Below are 19,673 nucleotides of genomic sequence, written 5' to 3'. Positions count from 1 at the left end.
ATCCCAGCACTTTGGGAGGCCAAGGTGGGCAGATCACTTCAGGTCAGGAGATCGAGACCAGCCTGGCCAACATGGTGAAACCCCATCTCTAGCCGGGTGTGGTGGCATACGCCTGTAGTCCCAGGTACTCGGGAAGCTGAGGCAGGAGAATCGCTTGAACCCGGGAGGCGGAGGTTGCAGTGAGCTGAGATCGCGCCACTGCACTCCAGCGTGGGCGACAGAGCGAGACTCTGTCTCTAAAAAAGAAAAACTCAATATGGGATGAGAGAAACTGCTCAGGCCCAATACCATGGAACAGTCTTGCTAATTCCAAAAAGCCAGCAAAGGACATAGGGTCACCCACTCACTTCATTCCACACCACCCAGTGGTTCCATTCCCACAGGACTGCAGAACCCCACAGTACAGGGAAGGCAGGGAGGCCAGACAGGGCTGCTAGAGGAGGCAGAGACTGTAGCACAATGTCCTGGTCTGGTGCTAAAGACTAAAGGCCCAAGGAACCATCCTCTCTCCCCTAAAGTCTGAAGGCTCCTTTACTTACTATTTTGCGTACATGGCTCAGTGCACTCCCCTCTTTGCCTTTACAGTTTTCCACTTGATATGGGGGTGTAATAACAACTTCTTCCATGACTACGATGTTTTTTTCTTGCCATTTACAGTCTTTAATGCTGGAAGGAGAAGACAGCAGGCGAAATGTAACCTCTTGGGGGCATCCCACATCTCCTGTCTGATGAATAAATAACTCCAGAAGGCTGATCCCAAGTTCCCAGCTCACCACTCAGCCAACAACTAGATGCCAGCAGCCCATATAGTAGCCAAGAAACATTCCTTGGGTGCCACTGGCTAGAAAAGCAATGAAACTCATGCACATTTATTCTTGGGAGAGCCCAGAAATTGTTACTCTGAAGCATCAGAGATCTGGAGAGTCATAAAAATGTGATAGTGGCCTCAAGAATCCAAACTAAGATAGCAGCCTAGGGCAGAGGGTGGCAAACTTTTTCTCTTAAGGGTCTTGTAACAAACATTTTAGGCTTTGCAGTCCATATCATCTGTTACAGCTAGCACTGAGTTCTGCCACAGTTGTACAAAAGTAGCATGGACAATAGGTAAAACAGATGAGCAGATGTGGCCTGCTGGCACAGTTTGTCAACCATTGGCCTAGGGAGAAATACCACCTTTAGAAAGACAGGAGAACAGGCCGGGCGCAGTGGCTCACACCTGTAATCCCCGCGCTTTGGGAGGCCGAGGCGGGTAGATTGCTTGAGTCCAGGAGTTCGAGACCAGACTGGGCAACATGGCAAAAACTCGTCTCTACTAAAAATACATACAAAAAATTAGCCGGTAGTGGTGGCATGCGTCTGTAGTCCCAGTTACTCCAGGGGCTGAGGTGGGAGAATCACCAGAGCCGGGGAGATTGAGGCTACAGTAAGCTAAAATCGCACCACTGCACTCCAACCTAGGCAATAAAAGTGAGACCCTGTCTCAAAAAAAAAAAAAAAAAAAAAAAAAAGAAAGAAAGAAAGAGAGGCCAGGCACAGTGGCTCACGCCTGTAATCCCAACACTTTGGAGGCCAAAGCGGGCGGATCATAAGGTCAGGAGATGGAGACCATCCTGGTCAACATGATGAAACCCTGTCTCTACTAAAAATACAAAAATTAGCTGGGCGTGGGACTGCGCGCCTGTAGTCCCAGTTACTCGGGAGGGTGAAGCAGGAGAATCGCTTGAACCTGGGAGGCAGAGATTGCGGTGAGCCAAGATTGCACCATTGGACTCCAGCCTGGCGACACAGTGAGACTCCGACTCAAAAAAAAGAGAGAGAGAACAAACTCCCCATCTTACTATGATCTGTACTCTGACCCTTATCACCCATAATGGGAGCTGCTCTTCAGACTGGCTCTTTTCAATTATCAGACAGTTGGGCACTTGCCAGACTGGGAAAACCTGTTCCAGTTCACAATTGGGAAGCCCCAGGGCAGCTGATGCAACTGGGAGTTCCTTCACATACCTGTAAATGTTCAGATACTCACACCACAGCCTCAAACAGCTCTGATGCCAGCTGCCATCTGTGCACCAGATCCAGGGTGGTTAAACAGAGTAACAGACGGCAGTGTGGGGCGGGGGGAGGCGGGGTGGAGAGGGGTGTCAAATGTTCCAGTTTTTCAGCAGCTAGGGAAGCTAGTGGAGAGTCAAATGACTTCTGCTGTGACAAAATGTTTTTTTTTTTTTTTTTTTTTGAGACGGAGTTTTGCTCTTGTTGCCCAGGCTGGAATGCAATGCACAATCTTGGCTCACCACAACCTCCACCTCCAGGGTTCAAGCGAATCTCCTGCCTCAGCCTCCCAAGTAGCTGGGATTACAGGTATGCACCACCACGCCTGGCTAATTTTATATTTTTAGTAGAGATGGGGGTTTTACCATGTTGGTCAGGCTAGTCTGGAACTCCCGACCTCAGGTGAACCGCCCACCTCGGCCTCCCAAAGTGCTGGGATTACAGGCGTGAGCCACCATGCCCGACCAACAAAATGTCTTTTAAGAGGTGGTAAGAAGGTGGCCTGCTCTAACTCCCTGTGTTCATCCCAATCTACAATGGGAAAAGTGATACAGATATAACTTTCCCTTAATAAAAACTGCATCAGCTTTTAAAGAAAGGCACAAAACAACAAAATCAAAGAGAAGAAATCACTAGTTCTAAGTTATGGACTACTAGGTCTAGAAGGGATCCTTAGGGATAATCTAATCCAAAACTAAGTTTTACAGACAAGAAACTAAAGACCAGAGAAGACAACTTGTCCGTGATTACACTATTCTTCAGTGTGGAAAGGGGGCTACAGCACCTGCACCTCTGGATGCTGGCGTATTGCCAATACCCTATCCAGCTTCCCCAGTAGACTTTTAGGAAGACAACCACCCAAAAGCCTGCCACCAGACAGCACAACCAGGTAGCATTACCCCAGGACAAAGGACCTCTCCGATCCCAAAACTCACGTCTTGTGAATGGTCTGGAAGAGCTGCTGGCCCTCTAGAGAGACACCAGCACTGATTGCATAGGCCTGGCTCAGCTTCTCCTCCTTCTCTGTCCGTGCTTTGCTGGCAAGCTAGGGTGGAAGAGAGGAAAGAGACTCAGAATAGGATTCATCTTCATTCTTGCCAACAGTCAGGACCTAAGCTGAAGAAAGGAGGCCAGGAAAGACTTGTTTGGACAGATTCTGTTTTCTCAGAAATGAAAAGTGAAACAAATTTTAAAAATCCACGACATACTGAACAGTTACTGGTATTCCAAGAAAACGTTCCTTCCTTCCTTCTAATACTTACTGCATACCTACCATGTGCCAGACATTCACTATGCTAGGCTAAATATAGCCTGAAGTGGGTTGGGGAGACAGACTATAAACAAGTAACTGAAATCAAGGTGATTTCAGACAGTGATAAGCACTAGGAAGAAAATAAAGCACTTTTAACATTATAGAGTGTGGCTGGGGGACTATGTGATGGCAAATGATGGTCAGAGATTTAAAAATATATACATTTCCAGCCAGGGGAGGTGGCTCATGCCTGTAATCCCAGCACTTTGGGAGGCCGAGGCAGGTGGATCACGAGGTCAGGAGGTCAAGACCAGCCTGGCCAAGATGGTTAAAACCCTGTTTCTACTAAACAAAAAAAAACAACAAAAAAAAATTAGCCAGGCGTGGTGGCGGGCTCCTGTAATCCCAGCTACTTGGGAGGCTGAGGCAGAGAACTGCTTGAACCCAGGAGGAGGCTGCAGGGAGCTGAGATCGCGCCACTGCACTCTAGCCTGGGTGACAGAGCAAGACTCCGTCTCAAAACAAAACAAAACCAAACAAAAAAAAATACATACACATACACACACACACACTTCTAACTGGGTGCATCATTGAGGTAGGGAGTTCGAGACCAGCCTGACCAACATGGTGAAACCACGTCTCTACTAAAATTACAAAAATTAGCCGGGCATGGTGGTGCGTGCCTGTAATCCCAGCTACTCAGAAGGCTGAGGCAGCAGAATCACTTGAACACAGCAGGCAGATGTTGCAGCGTGCCGAGATCATGCTATTGTACTCCAGCCTGGGCAAAGAAGTGAGACTCTGTCTCTTAAAAAAAAAAAAAAAAAAATACACACACACACACACACACACACACACACCCCCACACACACAGAATTTCCATTCAAGGCGAACATTAAGATTTATCAGCTGTTGTGCTAGAGCCTCCAGTTTAAAAATTAATACATACCACACCTTCACAGACCACAATTTGAGACTCTAACAACTCTTACAGAACCATTATCTGTGCTCACATAGGGAGCCAGGACTCAAGTAAATCTAACCATAAACGCTGTCCACCTTTAACTTCAGCTAAAGGCAACCCTGTCCTGCTTTTGAGAAAAACGAAGTCTGAATTCTACGTCATGTCTGTTCCTTCACTGCCCTCTGGTGGAACCATCCACAAACTGATCAAAAGAAAATCTAGTAAAATCTGGTAGTCTACTACAATCTTGTAACGTCTACCCTGTCAATCCCTATCACCTCTCCAGCACATTTCTGATCCCTACCCCACACTACTGGTTGCTAGAGATTCCAGAGGTACAAATTTGTTTGAGTGTAAGACAAAACAAATGTGCTAGACAAGGTAGTTAAAACAAATTAAAGGCAAACAATGCATCTTAAAAGTCCAACAAATAATCTGGAGACTCTTCAGACCCATGAACATGAACAGCTGAGTCTAACAATGCTGCAGCACATGTGCAAACACGCGCGAGAACACACAATTTGTCCCCAAACATCAGTTCCTTAAACAAAAAGAGGCACTGGCTGGGCCCAGTGGCTCACGCCTATAATCCCAGCACTGTGTGAGGCCGAGGTGGGCGGATCACCTGAGGTCAGGAGTTTGAGACCAACCTGGCCAACATGGTGAAACCCCGTCTCTACTAAAAATACAAAAATTAGATGGGTGTGGTGGTGTGCACCTGTAATCCCGCCTACTCAGGAGGCTGAGACAGGAGAATCGCTTGAACCTGGGAGGCAGAGACTGAAGTGAGCCGAGATTGTATCACTACACTCCAGCCTGGGCGACAGAGCAAGACTCCGTCTCAAAAAAAAAAATGGGGGAGCCATACCTACAGCATGTTCCAAAAGTACCTTAATGCTTGGAATCTTCAAACATTTATATTCTGCTTTTACAGTGATCCATCAAACCATAAACTAAGCATAGTTTTTTTTCTTCGGATTGAGTTTCACTCTTGTTGCCCAGGCTGGAGTACAATGGCACGATCTCAGCTCACTGCAACCTCCGCCTCCTGGGTTCAAGTGATTCTCCTGTCTCAGCCTCCAGAGTAGCTGGGATTACAGGTGCCCGCCACCACCCCCAGCTAATTTTTTTTTTTTTTTTTGAGACGGAGTCTCGCTCTGTCGCCCAGGCTGGAGTGCAGTGGCGCAAGCTCTGCTCACGGCAAGCTCCGCCTCCCAGGTTCACGTCATTCTCCTGCCTCAGCCTCCCGAGTAGCTGGGACTACAGGCGCCTGCCACCACGCCCAGCTAATTTTTTTGTAGTTTTTTAGTAGAGATGGGGTTTCACTGTGTTAGCCAGGATGGTCTCGATCTCCTGACCTCGTGATCCACCCACCTTGGCCTCCCAAAGTGCTAGGATTACAGGCGTGAGCTACCACGCCTGGCCATTTTTTTGTATTTTTAGTAGAGACAGGATTTCACCATGTTGGCCAGGCCGGTCTCGAACTCCTGAGCTCAGGTGATCCACCCGCCTCAGCCTCCCAAAGTGCTGGTATTACAGGCGTGAGCCACCACGCCTGGCTCCAAGCATAGTTTTATAGCAGAGGAAGTAAACCAAGTGTCTAATTCTTTGTTTATAAAATTAAGCACTTTCTCAAGGCTTAGGTTTGACTATGAAAAAAAAGGAGGCCTTCAATTGCCATGGGTATTCTTGTCCTTGCAAGTTTCAAAGACTGTCTTAGGAAGGAGGAGCGGGCGTGAGCACAGAAGGCCAGCTCACGCTGTCATTTCAGCCTCCCCGGGTAAGAGAGGGAAGAATGGCAAAACCCTGCAGTGATCTGAAGCCAGAGCTCCTTTTTCACAGGATCTCTAGGACATGGAGAGAGACAAATACAGCAGCAATATATATATAATCTTTCAAGACTGGCTGCCATTCTGGCCCCACCAGGCTATAACTTTATAGACAAATAAACACACAGGCTGACAGCATTCCAAGCAGTGGCAATCCCATAACAAGAAAGCCTTGTAGTTTCTATGGAAAGAGCTGCTGATGATGTATTTTAAGCAGCAACAAGCAACGCTTACTCAAGCACCAAAAAAACCCCGGTAACAAGGAGGAGTTTCCTTTTTTTTTTTTTTTTTTGAGATGGAGTCTTGCTCTGTGGCCCAGGCTGGCGCAATCTCAGCTCGCTGCAACCTAAGGAGGAGTTTCCTTGAATCTTGCTTTCCAAACAATGCCTTAAGAAAATCTGAAGTCGGCCAGCACTGTGGCTCACGTCTGTAATCCCAGCATTTTGGGAGGCTGAGGGAGGAAGATCACTTGAGCCCAATAGTTACAGACCAGCCTGGGCAACATGTGGGACCCTGCCTCTATTAAAAAAAAAAAAAAAAAAAAAAAAATCTGAGGTCTTTAAGGAAAGAAGGAAAAACTGGAGGGTGGCAGAGCTCCTGGGAAGCATCTAGTGGTCAGGCGGGCATTTACCTTATAAGCAGGCTGGAAGATCTCACTTTGAAACCTCAATCCCCTTTAAAAACGTTTATTCCCGAAAATCCAAGTCATCTCCGAATGCTGGGTCAGAGAAAGCTGCTTCTATAAAGCTTGTGTTGACTAGATAGTCTGAACGTTCAAAGAGTAAAATGTCATTGTCACCTACATAGCAGCTTAAAAACATAACATCACCCCGTTTAGTAAGAGAAAAGAGTTGGCTCAGGAAACCAGGCATCTATGCAGAATGTTTAAGAATGGAACTGACAAATTAAGCTAGAGAAGGGGAGAAAAAAAAGCTGGAAGAAGAGCCACTTGAATTTTTGCCAGAGAGAAAATAAAATGGATATAAATCTCAGCCAGAAGTGATTCTTTAGACAGGCTGAGTAACAATGACACACTGGTTATAGAACAATGATTTCAAAATACACCCCCCACCCCCGCCAAAATACCAGTTGTGCAAGTGCAATCTCCCCTAAAGTCTCCAAAAGCAAAGGAGAATGGACTAGACAATTCTCTATTTCAATTCTAATGCAAACATCCCAAATGCTAAATGATGTAAGGGAGCACTTAAAAAAGTCAGCAGAAATGACTGTAAGCTGACTGTATGTATTTTCAGTTTGCCCCCAATATACTCAACCTACAGCAATGCTTTAGGGATCCGGACTCAGCTACACAGATCTGCTTTTACCAGGAAGCTGTACAATTGGGATAAAATCTCCTAGAGAGGACCCCATCAATTAGGGGTCCCCATCAATGGGGGAGACCGCTCTCAATAAAAGAAACTAGAAGTGTTTCCTTTTCTCAAAATTGGGGGTGGGGAGAAGGAGATTACCTTGCCCTTTTTTGTCATGAAAACTCATGCAGAACATGAATATGCCTTCTTTTGTAAAGCAAACGATTATCATTCTACCCTCAATTTAGCTGCTGTACAAATCTAAATTTTCCCACATATTTTTGCAAATGACTATATACCTAAAAATGGCCCAATTATTCCAAGTTAGTAAGTTTATGGTTTTTGCCAAACCACTGGAGAGAACCAATAAAAGCTGCCCTCAGCAGAGAAAGTGTAGAATGTGGCTTTTAGGCTTGGGAGGCCCACCAAGATTACTTTTTAAAATCTATTTCTTTTTTTTTTGAGACAAAGTCTTGCTCTGTCGCCCAGGCTGGAGTGCAGTGGTGCGATCTCCTCACTGCAACCTCCGCCTCCCAGGTTCAAGCGATTCTCCTGCCTCAGCCTCCCAAGTAGCTGGGATTACAGATGCCCACCACCACGCCCGGCTAATTTTTGTATTTTTAGTAGAGACAGGGTTTCACCATGTTGGTCAGGCTGGTCTCGAACTCCTGACCTCGTGATCTGCCTGCCTCGGCCTCCCAAAGTGCTGGGATTACAAGCGTAAGCCAACATGCCTGGCCTTAAATCTATTTCTATAGTTTTTCCTTTACTAGATATTTCATATAAATGGAATGATACAATGTGTTGACTTATGTCTCTGGCTTCTTCCACTTAGCACATTTCTGAGGTTCATCCATTTTGTTTCATGTACCAATAGTTTTTTAAATTGCTAGGTAGCATTCCACTATGAGGATATAGTTCTACCTTTTATATATTCATTCACTAGTTGATGGACAGTTGATCAAAATCTGAATTGTTTCCAGTTTTGTTTTTTGTGTTTCCTGAAACAGAGTCTCACTCTATCACCCAGGCTGGAATGCAATGGCACAATCTCAGCCCACTGCAACCTCCACCCACTGGGCTCAAGCAATCCTCCCACCTCAGCTTCCCAAGTAGCTGGGACCACAGAAGCACACCACCACGCCCAGCTAAGGTGTTGTATTTTTTTGTAGAGACAGGGTTTCACCGTATTGCCCAGGATAGTCTTGAACGCCTGAGCTCAAACGATCCACCCACCTTGGCCTCCTAAGGTGCTGGGATTACAGGCGTGAGCCACCCTACCCGGCTGTTTCCAGTTTTTGGCAGCAGTCACACACAAGTCTTTGTGTATGTAAAAGTAAAAACATTTTACTTTTTTTTTTTTTTTTTGAGACGGAGTCTCGCTCTGTCTCCCAGGTTGGAGTGCAGTGGCGAGATCTCGGCTCACTGCAAGCTCCGCCTCCTGGGTTCACGCCATTCTCCTGCCTCAGCCTCCCGAGTAGCTGGGACTACAGGCGCCCGCCACCACGCCCGGATAATTTTTGTATTTTTAGTAGAGACAGGGTTTCACCCTGTTAGCCAGGATGGTCTTGATCTCCTGACCTCATGATCCGCCCGCCTCGGCCTCCCAAAGTGCTGGGATTACAGGTGTGAGCCACCATGCCCAGCCAACGTTTTACTTTTTAAAAGTAAAAAGATTTTCCTTTTTAAAAGTAAAAAGATTTTGCTTTTTAAAAGTAAAAAGTCTCTGTGTGTGGACATGTTTTTACTTTTGTTAGGTAGATAACTAAGAGTAGAATTTCTGGGTCATATGGTAAGTGTATGTTTAATTTTTAAAGTAATTGTTTTCCTGCTAGTGAAGTTTCCTTAAAAACAAAACAAAATGGCTGGGTGCAGTGGCTCACGCCTGCAATCCCAGCACTTTGGGAGGCCGAGGCAGATGGATCACGCGGTCAGGAGATCGAGACCATCCTGGCTAACACGGTGAAACCCCGTCTCTACTAAAAATGCAAAAAATCAGCCGGGGATGGTGGCAGGCGCCTGTAGTCCTAGCTACTCGGGAGGCTGAGGCAGAAGAAAGGCGTGAACTCGGGAGGCGGAGCTTGCAGTGAGCTGAGATTGCACCACTGCACTCCAGCCTGGGCAACAGAGCCAGACTCCGTCTCAAAAAAAAAAAAAAAAAAAAAAAGGAACTGTCAAACTGTTTTTTTTTTTTTTTTTTTTTTTGCTGGAGTGCAATGGCGTGATCTTGGCTCACTGCAACCTCCGCCTCTGGGGTTCAAGTGATTCTCCTGCCTCAGTCTCCCAAGTAGCTGGGATTACAGGTGCCTGCCACCACGCCTGGCTAATTTTCTGTATTTTTAGTAGAGATGGGGTTTCACTATGTTGGCCAGGCTGGTCTCGAACTCCTGACCTCGTGATCCACCCGCCTTGACCTCTCAAAGTGCTGGGATTACAGGCGTAAACCACAGCGCCCGGCCCTAATGTTTGATAGTTCTAAATCTGCCACCTACTCACCAACACTGGGTACTGTTAGCCTTTCTGATCTCAGCCATTTTAGCAGAAGTATAGCAGTTTCACGCTGTGGTTTTCACTTGTACTTCCCTTTATGTCTAATGATATCAAGCATCTTATGTGCTTATTTGTAATTACTGTATCTTCTCTGATACAGTATTCAAAGCTTTTGCCCATTTTTAATTGGACTGTCTTTTTTTTGAGATGGAGTCTTGCTCTGTCACCCAGAATGGAGTGCAGTGGCACCATCTCAGCTCACCACAACCTCTGCCTCCCAGGTTCAAGCAATTCTCCTGCCTCAGCCTCCAGAGTAGCTAGGACTACAGGCCCACACCACCACGCCCAGCTGATTTTTGTATTTTTAGTAAAGACAGGGTTTCACCACGTTGGCCAGGCTGGTCTCAAACTCCTGACCTCAGGTGATTCACCTGCCTCGGCCTCCCAAAGTGCTGGGATTACAGGCATGAGCCACCATGCCCAGCCTGGATTGTCTTATTATCATTATTATTTTCTTTTTTGAGACAGGTCTTGCTCTGTTGCCCAGGCTGGAGTGTACTGGCATAATCATGGCTCACTGCAGCCTTGACCTCCTTGGCTAAAGCAATCCTCCCACCTCAGCCTCCCAAGCATCTGGAACCACAAGCAAGGACCACTATGCCTGGCAGGCTTGTTTGTTTTGTTTTTTTTTTTTTAATTTTATGTAGCGATGGGGTCTCCCCGTGTTCCCTAGGCTAGTCTCAAACTCCTGATCTCAAATCATCCTCCCACCTCAGCCTCCCAAAGTGCTGGAATTACAAGATAAACCACCAAGCCCGGGCTGCCTTATTAAGAGTTCTTGGCTGGGCGTGGTCACTCACACCTGTAATCCTAGCACTTTGGGAGGCTGAGGAAGGCCGATCACTTCAGCCAGGGGTTCGAGACCAGTGTGGACAACATAGACAGTGTCCATATTAAACACACACACACACACACACACACACACACACACACACAAATAAAAAGAGTTCTTTATACATTCTGGACACAAGTGCTCTATAAGATGTATGTTTTGCAAATTATTTCTCCCAGTCTATGGCTTGTCTTTTCATTTTCTTTATGCAGCAAAACATAGAAAAATTTTTTCCAGGCCAAGAGCAGTGGCTCATGCTTGTAATCCCAGCACTTTGGGAGGCCAAGGCAGGCAGATCACTTGAGCCCAGGAGTTCGAGACCAGCCTGGTCAACATAGCGAAACCCCATCTCTACGAAAATTACAAAAATTTGCCGGGCACAGTAACATGCACCTATAGTCCCATCTACTTGGGAGGCTGAGGCAGAGGAATTGCTTGAACCCGGGAGGCGGAGGTTTCAGTTAGCCGAGCTTGCACCACTGCACTCTAGCCTGGGTGACAGAGAGAGACTCCATCTCAAAAAAAAAAAAAAAAAAAGTAACCATAAAAATTCAATGACTATCACCCATACTACACCCATTTTCAATGCAAACATGCTAGCTGCTGGCCTCACTACCAATCAGTTAGAAGCACTAACTGGTTAGCATCTCAAAGAATAAAAAGCACCAAGTTTAAGAACACACTGGGTTCAGGCAAACCAAGAAGCATAAACTTACAAATATTTGTTATTAATGTGTATATGGCTTACTTGAAATCACTGCACATGACAATCTGTGCTTACCTGGCTCTTTCATTCTGCATGATTCCCAGTGAAAACACAGTCCTTGTATACTAACCAGTGTTTCCTCCTGTGCCCGTTTTATATATAGCACCTTGATGTGGGCAAAGGAGAAAAGTATATGCATTTGATATCAAAGCACATCAATATTAAAAGGCTTCTAGGCCAGGCACAGTGGCTCATTCCTATAATCCCAGCACTTTGGGAGGCCAAGGCAGGAAGATCACTTGAGGCCAGGAGTTCAGACTAGCCTGGCCAACATTGTGAAACCCTGTCTCTACTGAAAATAGAAAAATTAGCACCGGGCATGGTGGTGTGCACCTGTAGTCCCATCTACTTGGGCGGCTGAGGCAGGACAATCACTTGAACCCGGGAGACGGAGGCTGCAGTGAGCTGAGCTTGTGCCACTGCACTCCAGCCTGTGTGACAGAGACTCTGTCTTAAAACAACAACAACAACAACAACAAAACGAACAAAAAAAACCGGCTTCTAATCATGCCTGATGCTGGGTAACCCTTATTTTTGTTTGTTTGTTTTTGTTTTTAAGAGACAGGGTCTCACTCTTCTGCCCAGGCTGGAGTGCAGTGCCATGATCCTACACAATGCAGTCACAAACTCCTGGGCTCAAGCGATCTTCCCACCTCAGCCTACAGAGTAGCTGAGACTATAGGCGTGCGCCACCACACCCAGCTACTATTTTTTAATTTTTGTAGAGATGGGGTCTTGCTATATTGCCCAGGCTGGTCTTGAACTTCTGGCCTCCAGCAATCCTCCCGCCTCAGCCTCCCAAAGTGCTGGGATTAAATGCATGAGCCACTGCGTCCCACAAGTGAGTGATTTAATCAACACCAAGGACACACATCTTGTCTGCACGCAGTGACATGGAAGGAAAAGGGAGGAGCCAAAAGAACAAAATCCAAGCAATATGCACTTCATCTTGTTATTCAGTCACCAGCTGGGCCATCTTATTTCCACATGCCCAGACCAGGAAGGCACAGGTGCCGTGGGGAATCCAGAGGGATTCCTACTACAAGTATTTAACAGGCTGAGACAGCTGATACAACAAGGGAAACAGAGAAGCCAGAGAGGAGCCTGCTGGGTGTGACCTACTGACTCCAATGAGCCACTCTCAGTTTGCCTTCTCTGTGTATTTGGGTCTTCCAACCAGCTGCCCTCACAGAGGTCTTAGGAAACACTGCAGCTGCTGCCCGGAACTGCTTGTGACGCCTGCAAGCCTGGTGGGTGTCAAGGGATGGCAGACCAGAGTGGCAAAGAACTGTCATCGTAAGGGCCCTTGCATGTTCCCTATGTTTTGAATCTGGGGTAGGCTCTTGGAAAGCCTTCATTCTTTTTATTTTTTTGAGATGGAGTTTCTCTCTTGTTGCCCAGGCTGGAGTGCAATGGCACGATCTCAGCTCAATGCAACCTCCACCTCCTGGGTTCAAGCAATTCTCCTGCCTCAGCCTCCCAAGTAGCTGGGGTTACAGACATGTGACACCATGCCCAGCTAATTTTTGTATTTTTTTTTTTTTTTTAGTAGAGACGGGGTTTTGCCATGTTGACCAGGCTGGTCTCGAACTCCTGACCTCAGGTAATCCACCCGCCTCAGCCTCCCAAAGTGTTGGGGTTACAGGCATGAGCCACCGCACCCAGCCAAAGCCTTTATTCTTAGCTAGCAACAAACAGGCTCTCAAAAATATATCTTCTGAATATCAGCATCCCCAGGGCAACTGTTCGCTAGCTGAAAGATTGTGCCTGAACATTTTTTTTTTTTTTGAGATGGAGTCTCGCTCTGTTGCCCAGGCTGGAGTGCAGTGGCATGATGTAGGCTCACTATAACCTCCACCTCCTGGGTTCAAGTGATTCTCCTGCCTCATTGCCTCAGCCTCCAGAGTAGCTGGTATTACAGGCACGTGCCACCACACCCAGCTAATTTTTGTATTTTGAGAAGAGATGGGGTTTCACCCTGTTGACCAAGCTGGTCTTGAACTCCTGACCGCAAGTGATCTGCCCGCTTCAGCCTCCCAAAGTGCTGGAATTACAGGCGTGAGCCACCACGCCCAGTGTGCCTGCACATTTCTAATAAAATACTGTTTCTGGACAGGCATGGTAGCTCACACCTGTAACTCCAGCACTTTGGGAGACAGGCGGGTGGATACTTTGAGCTCAGGGGTTTGAGACCAGCCTGGGCAACATGGCAAAACCCTGTCTCTACAAAAAATTTTTTAACAAATTAGCTGGGGGGCTGGACGTAGTGGCTCACGCCTGTAATCCCAACACTTTGGGAGGCTGAGGTGGGCGGATCACGAGGTCAAGAGATTGAGACCATCTTGGCCAACATAGTGAAACCCCCTCTCTACTAAAAATACAAAAATTGGCTGGGAGCGGTGGCTCACGCCTGTAATCCCAGCACTTTGGGAGGCAGAGGAGGGCAGATCACAAGATCAGGAGTTCCAGACCAGCCTGGCCAATATGGTAAAACCCCGTCTCTACTAAAAATACAAAAATTAGCCAGGCATGATGGTGGGCACCTGTAGTCCCAGCTACTGCTGAGGCAGGAGAATCGCTTGAACCTGGGAGGCAGAGGTTGCAGTGAACCAAGATCGTGCCACTGCTCTTCAGCCTGGCGACAGAGTGAGACTCCATCTCAAAAAAAAAAAAAAAAAAAAAATTAGCTGGGTGTGGTGGCGCACTCCTGTGGTCCCAGCTTCTCGGGAGCCTAGCTTGTGCCTGGGAGGAGGAGGTGGCAGTGAGGTGAGATTGCACCACTGCACTTCAACCTGAGCGACACAGTAAGACCCTGTCTCGGGGAGGGGGAAACATACATATATATATAGTTCCCTACAAATTGGACAGTTAGGAACTAAAAAAATACAGTACTCTACTTGAAGTTCTGTTCTAGAATACCTAAGAGTAAATAAATAACAATGAATCAAAATATTGAATCAGGCCAGGATTGGTGGCTCATACCTGTAACCCTAACACTTTAGGAGGCCAAGACAGGAGGATGGCTTGAGTCCAGGGATGCAAGACCAGACTGGGCAACATAGCAAGGCCCCTGACTCTACCAAAAAAAATGTTAGGCCAGGCACAGTGGTTCACGCTTATAATCCCAGCATTTTGAGAGGCCGAGGCGGGTGGATCACTTGAGGTCACGAGTTCAAGACCAGCCTGGCCAACATGGTGAAACCCCATCTCTACTAAAAATACAAATATCCGCTGGGTGTGGTGGCATGTGCCTGTAATCCCAGCTACTTGGGCGGCTGAGGCAGGAGAATTGTTTGAACCGGGGAGGCGGAGGTAGCAATGAGCCAAGATCATGCTACTGCACTCCAGCCTGGGTGACAGCAAGACTCCGTCTTAGAAAAAATTTAAAAAGTTTAAATTAGCCAGGCACGGTGGTGCACACCTGAGCCAAGGAGGTCGAGGCTGCAGTGAGCTATGATCATGTCACTGCATCCCAGTCTGGGCAACAAAGCAAGTCCCTATCTCTAAATTAAAACAAACAAACAAACAAAAAAAACCCTGAGCCCAGCCTGGGCAACACAGTGAGACCCTGTTTCTACAAAAAATAAAATTAAAAAAAATCAGCCAGGTGTGTTGGCATGCATCTGTAGTCTCAGCTACCTAAAAGGCTGAAGTGGGAGGATCGCTTGAGCCCAGGATGTCAAGGCTGCTGCAAGCAGAGCAAGACAACAGAGCAAGAACTTGTCTTTACAAAAACAAACAGGCCGGGTGCGGTGGCTCACACTTGTAATCCCAGAACTTTGGGAGGCTGAGGCGGGCGGATCATGTGAGGTCAGGAGTTCGAAACCAGCCTGCCCAACATGGTGAAACCCCATCTCTACTAAAATTACAAAAATTAGCCGGGCGTGGTGGCGGGTACCTGTAATCCCAGCTACTTGGGAGGCTGAGGCAGGAGAATCGCTTGAACCTGGGAGGTGGAGGTTGCAGTGAGCTGAGACCGTGCCATTGAACTCCAGGCTGGGCAACAAGAGCAAAACTCTGTCTTAAAAAATATATATAAATTTATATAAATAAATATTTATATTTTATATAAACATGTATTTTTATATAAATTTATATAATTAATAAATAAATAAGTCACCACTGTGGCCTGGATGACGAGAGCAAAACTCTGTCTTAAAAATATAAATAAATAAATAAATAAAGTGTTACATGCTGTCTGAAAAATAAATACTGTTCTTTAATAGTATCTTCCCTCCTTTTTGAGAACTAACAACCTCCAGTTCAGCTCAACAGAAAAGCATCAAGTTCTAAATTGCAGAGGTGGACAAACTGAGCACTCCCAAATCAGCTTGATCCCTTTTCTCTTCCTTCCCTTTCTCTGAATAATTGCCATTTATTTTTCAAGCCCCTCCTCCACTGTCACATCTGAAGTGTCTTCCCTAAAATGCTCACTACTCTATAACAAGGGTTGGCAAACAGCCTCCTGTGGGCCAAATTCAGCCAACCACTTGTCTTAGATAAGTTTCACTGGAAAACAGCTATGCCCATTTGTTTACACATTGTCGAGGGCTGCTGTGCTACAAGAGCAAGGTCGAGTAGATGTGACCAAGACCATATGGCCAATACAGCCTAAAAGATTTACTATCTGGCCCTTTATAGAAAAAGTTTGCTCCTCCCTGCTCTATGCTGTCATGTACCTTGGACATATGACCACTAGTGCAGAGCGGGTCTCACCATATTGTTATCACTAAGTTAAATGCTGCTGTCCCTCACCACTCCCAACAAATGTGAGATTCTGGAGGGCAAGAGCAGTGTTTTAATCATCCTGGCATTTCCCAGCACCTTGAAGGGACAGAGTGCAAGAGGGAAGACAGAAAAAAGGAGAAACAATGACTATCAGAGATTCAGAGGACCAATCACAAAACAGTTCCCAGAGGTCACACATTCATTAACAGCACAGTTAGAAAAACACTGCTGTTCTTCAAACTCCCTATATCTTACTCCACAGTACTTTTAGCATAATGTGTAGATCCTTTAATTTTCCAGCTTAGGTAGAATTTGCTTCAATCTCCAGGGTAGTTTCTGATATTTACCTGAGCTAGTCTTAAAATTCCATTGCCAGAATTTGACTCTACCACTTGTCTGGTTCCCCTATCCCACCCCAAGCCTGTTCTCTGCCAGAAAAAGTTTTAGTTAGAATACCGTTCTCTTAATACTGGAGGAATTACCACCAATGACCCACCCTAATGTCCTTATTTTGAACTGTCTCCACGTCAAGGGTAGGGTGCAGAGGTGGCTGCAACAACACACCTATGGCACAACTCTGCCAGACTCACCTGGGCTCAGCAATTTATCTTTTCAGGAGGACAACAATTCTCCTACTCCCCACTTCCATGTCCTATAAGGCCAAGAAGGTCCCCTTGGGAACTAAACTCTTGGCTTAAAAAGAGCCCCACTGTGTCAGCAGACTGCCATGCACTATAACCTGAACTGAGTCATGAGTTCTAGCCTGCAGCACTGTACCCCCATCATGATTCTGTCAGGTTGACCCCAAAGATTGAATGCCACTGAATCTCACTTCAAAAAGCCAATGGGTTTTGTTGTTGTTGTTTTTAGACAGGGTCTCACTCTGTCACCCAGGCTGGAGTACAGTGGCATGATTGCAGCTCACTGCAGCCTTGACCTTCCCAGGTTCAAGTGATCCTCCCATCTCAGTCTCCAAAGTAGCTGGGACCACAGGCACACCACCACATCTGGCTAGTTTTGTATTTTTTGTACAGACAGGGTCTATGTTGCCCAGGCTGGTCTTGACCTCCTGGCCTCAAGCAATCTACCCACCTCAACCTCCCAAAGTGCTGGGACTACAGGTGTGAGTCACCACACCCACCAAGTCGGTGATTTTTAAAATGGCAATAAATTATTCCACCTTTCTGACCCATTTGACACCACTCACTACTTGACATGCCCCTGCCACTCAGCAGTGATGGATCTTCCTCTCCATCTCCCACCTGTATCTTCATGATGCTTCTATGATGAAACAGCTATCTGCTCAAAGCCAGGTGCAAGTTTTACCCATGGACTCTCACCAGGGACTGCGGCCTTGGTGACGTTTTCTTTTTCTTTTTTTTTTTTAATTTTGAGACAGAGTCTCAATCTGTCGCCCAGGCTGGAGTGCAGTGGTGCAATCTCGGCTCACTGCGACCTCTGCCTCCCGGGTTCAAGTGATTCTCCTGTCTCAGCCTCCCAAGCAGCTGGGACTACAGGCGTGTGCCACCACGCCCGGCTAATTTTTCATTTTTAGTAGAGTATTATTCTATTTTTAGTATTTTCACCATATTGGCCAGACTGGTCTCATCCTGACTTTGTGATCTGCCCGCCTCGGCCTCCCAAAGTGCTGGGATTACAGGTGTGAGCCACTGCACCCAGCCAGAAACATTTTTTAACTAAGTTAATCATGACGTTACAGCCTCTAGAAGCCAGAAAAACTATCTGTAGTAAAAACTTGCTTGCCTTAGAAAAGTGGTTCTTCCTTCCCACATTCACATAACTTCTTGCTTCCTAGTAAAGTATACATAGCTAAACATAGGCTGGCCAGGCCATCTCTGACTTTACTGGACACGTCCATACCTCAACATATTAGGGTCAAGATATGACAAAGGGCCAGGCGCAGTGGCTCACACCTGTAATACCAGCACTTTCGGAGGCTGAGGCAGGTGGATCATCTGAGCTCAGGAGTTCAAGACCAGCCTAGGCAACATGGTGAAGCCCCGTCTCTACCAAAAATAAATAAATAAATAAATAAATAAATAAATAAATAAATAAATAAAAATTAGCCGGGCATTGTGGCGCGTGCCTGTAGTCCCAGCTACTCAGGAGGCTGAGGCAGGAGAATTACTTTAGCACAGGAGGTAGAGGTTGCAGTGAGCAGAGATCATACCACTGCACTCTAGCCTGGGTGAGAGTGAGACCCTGTCTCAAATATATATATATAAAATATATAAAATATATATAAAAAATATATAAAATATATTATGTATATATATATATATAAATAAAAAGATATAACCAAGAGCCCTGCTAATAGGCTATGTCCACAAACACAGGCCACAATGCAATAATTATCATATCAACCCCAGGAATTTACTGATACTTGGGTTTAACCCTCAAATCACCAGAAAGCCATAGGGTTATACTGAATTTTAACCGTGAAACTGGTAGAATTCAAAATAAAAACGAATTCTTCCCTCAATGTGACATGATACCTAAAGGTACCCTGGGTAGGGTGTGGTGGCTCATGCCTGTAATCCCAGCACTTTGGGAGGCCGAGGTGGGTGGATCACCTGAGGTCGGGAGTTCAAGACCAGCCTGACCAACACAGAGAAACCCCATCTCTGCTAAAAATACAAAAAAAAAATTAGCCGGGCATGCTGGTGCATGCCTGTAATCCCAGCTACTTGGGAGGCTGAGGTAGGAGAATTGGGAGGCTGAGGTAGGAGAATTGCTTGAAACCGGGAGGCGGAGGTTGTGGTAAGCCGAGATTGCGCCATTGCACTCCAGCCTGGGGAACAAGAGTAAAACTCTGTCTCAAAAAAAAAAAAAAAAAAAAAAAGTGAACTCTGGCTGGGCACAGTAGCTCACTCCTGTAAATCCACCACTTTGGGAGGCTGAGGTGGGAGGATCACTTGAGGCCAGGAGTTTGAGACCAGCGTTGGCAGTATAGTAAGACCATGTCTCTACTTCCCAACCGACAAAAAATTGTTTTTTTTAATTAGCTGGACGTGGTGGCACACACCTGTAGTCCCAGCTACTCAGGAGGGTAAGGCAGAAGGACTGCTTGAGATTGGGAGGCATGATGGCGTGTGCCTGTGGTCCCAGCTACTCAGGAGGGTGAGGCAGAAGAACTGCTTGAACCCAGGAGGCGGAGGTTGCAGTGAGCTGAGATTGCACCACTGCACTCCAGCTTTGGTGACAAAGGAAAACTCCTCTCCATAAAAAGAAAAAAAAAAATACAGCCTGGTACAGTGGCTCACACCTGTAATCCCAGCACTTTGGGAGGCTGAGGCAAATAACCTGAGGTCGGGAGTTCAAGAACAGTCTGACCAACATGGAGAAACCCTGTCTCTACTAATAATACAAAAT

At 46.4% G+C, this 19,673-nt stretch overlaps 1 protein-coding gene across 2 annotated transcripts in view; it reads right to left on the bottom strand.

Annotated features, from left to right (window-relative positions):
- The window catches only part of LSM12 (LSM12 homolog), a 32,700-nt gene that overhangs the window by 2,249 nt on the left and 10,778 nt on the right, over positions 1-19,673 (bottom strand). The window contains exons 3-5 of one of the 2 annotated variants that reach the window (XM_031011426.3): positions 2,985-3,094; positions 540-666; positions 24-236 (exon numbers count right to left, since the gene is read on the bottom strand). In XM_031011426.3, coding sequence (XP_030867286.1) covers positions 39-236; positions 540-666; positions 2,985-3,094 — 435 coding nt within the window. In that variant the 3' untranslated portion in view covers positions 24-38. Of the gene's footprint in view, positions 1-23; positions 237-539; positions 667-2,984; positions 3,095-19,673 lie in introns of those variants that run through there. The other variant, XM_004041553.5, reaches the window with a different exon arrangement.

This window comes from Gorilla gorilla, chromosome 4 (assembly GCF_029281585.2).
Source record: "Gorilla gorilla gorilla isolate KB3781 chromosome 4, NHGRI_mGorGor1-v2.1_pri, whole genome shotgun sequence".
In the NCBI taxonomy this organism is placed as follows: Eukaryota; Metazoa; Chordata; class Mammalia; order Primates; family Hominidae; genus Gorilla; species Gorilla gorilla.
The sequence above is the reverse complement of the archived record's forward strand: the minus strand, read 5'-3'. Positions and strand labels throughout refer to the sequence as shown.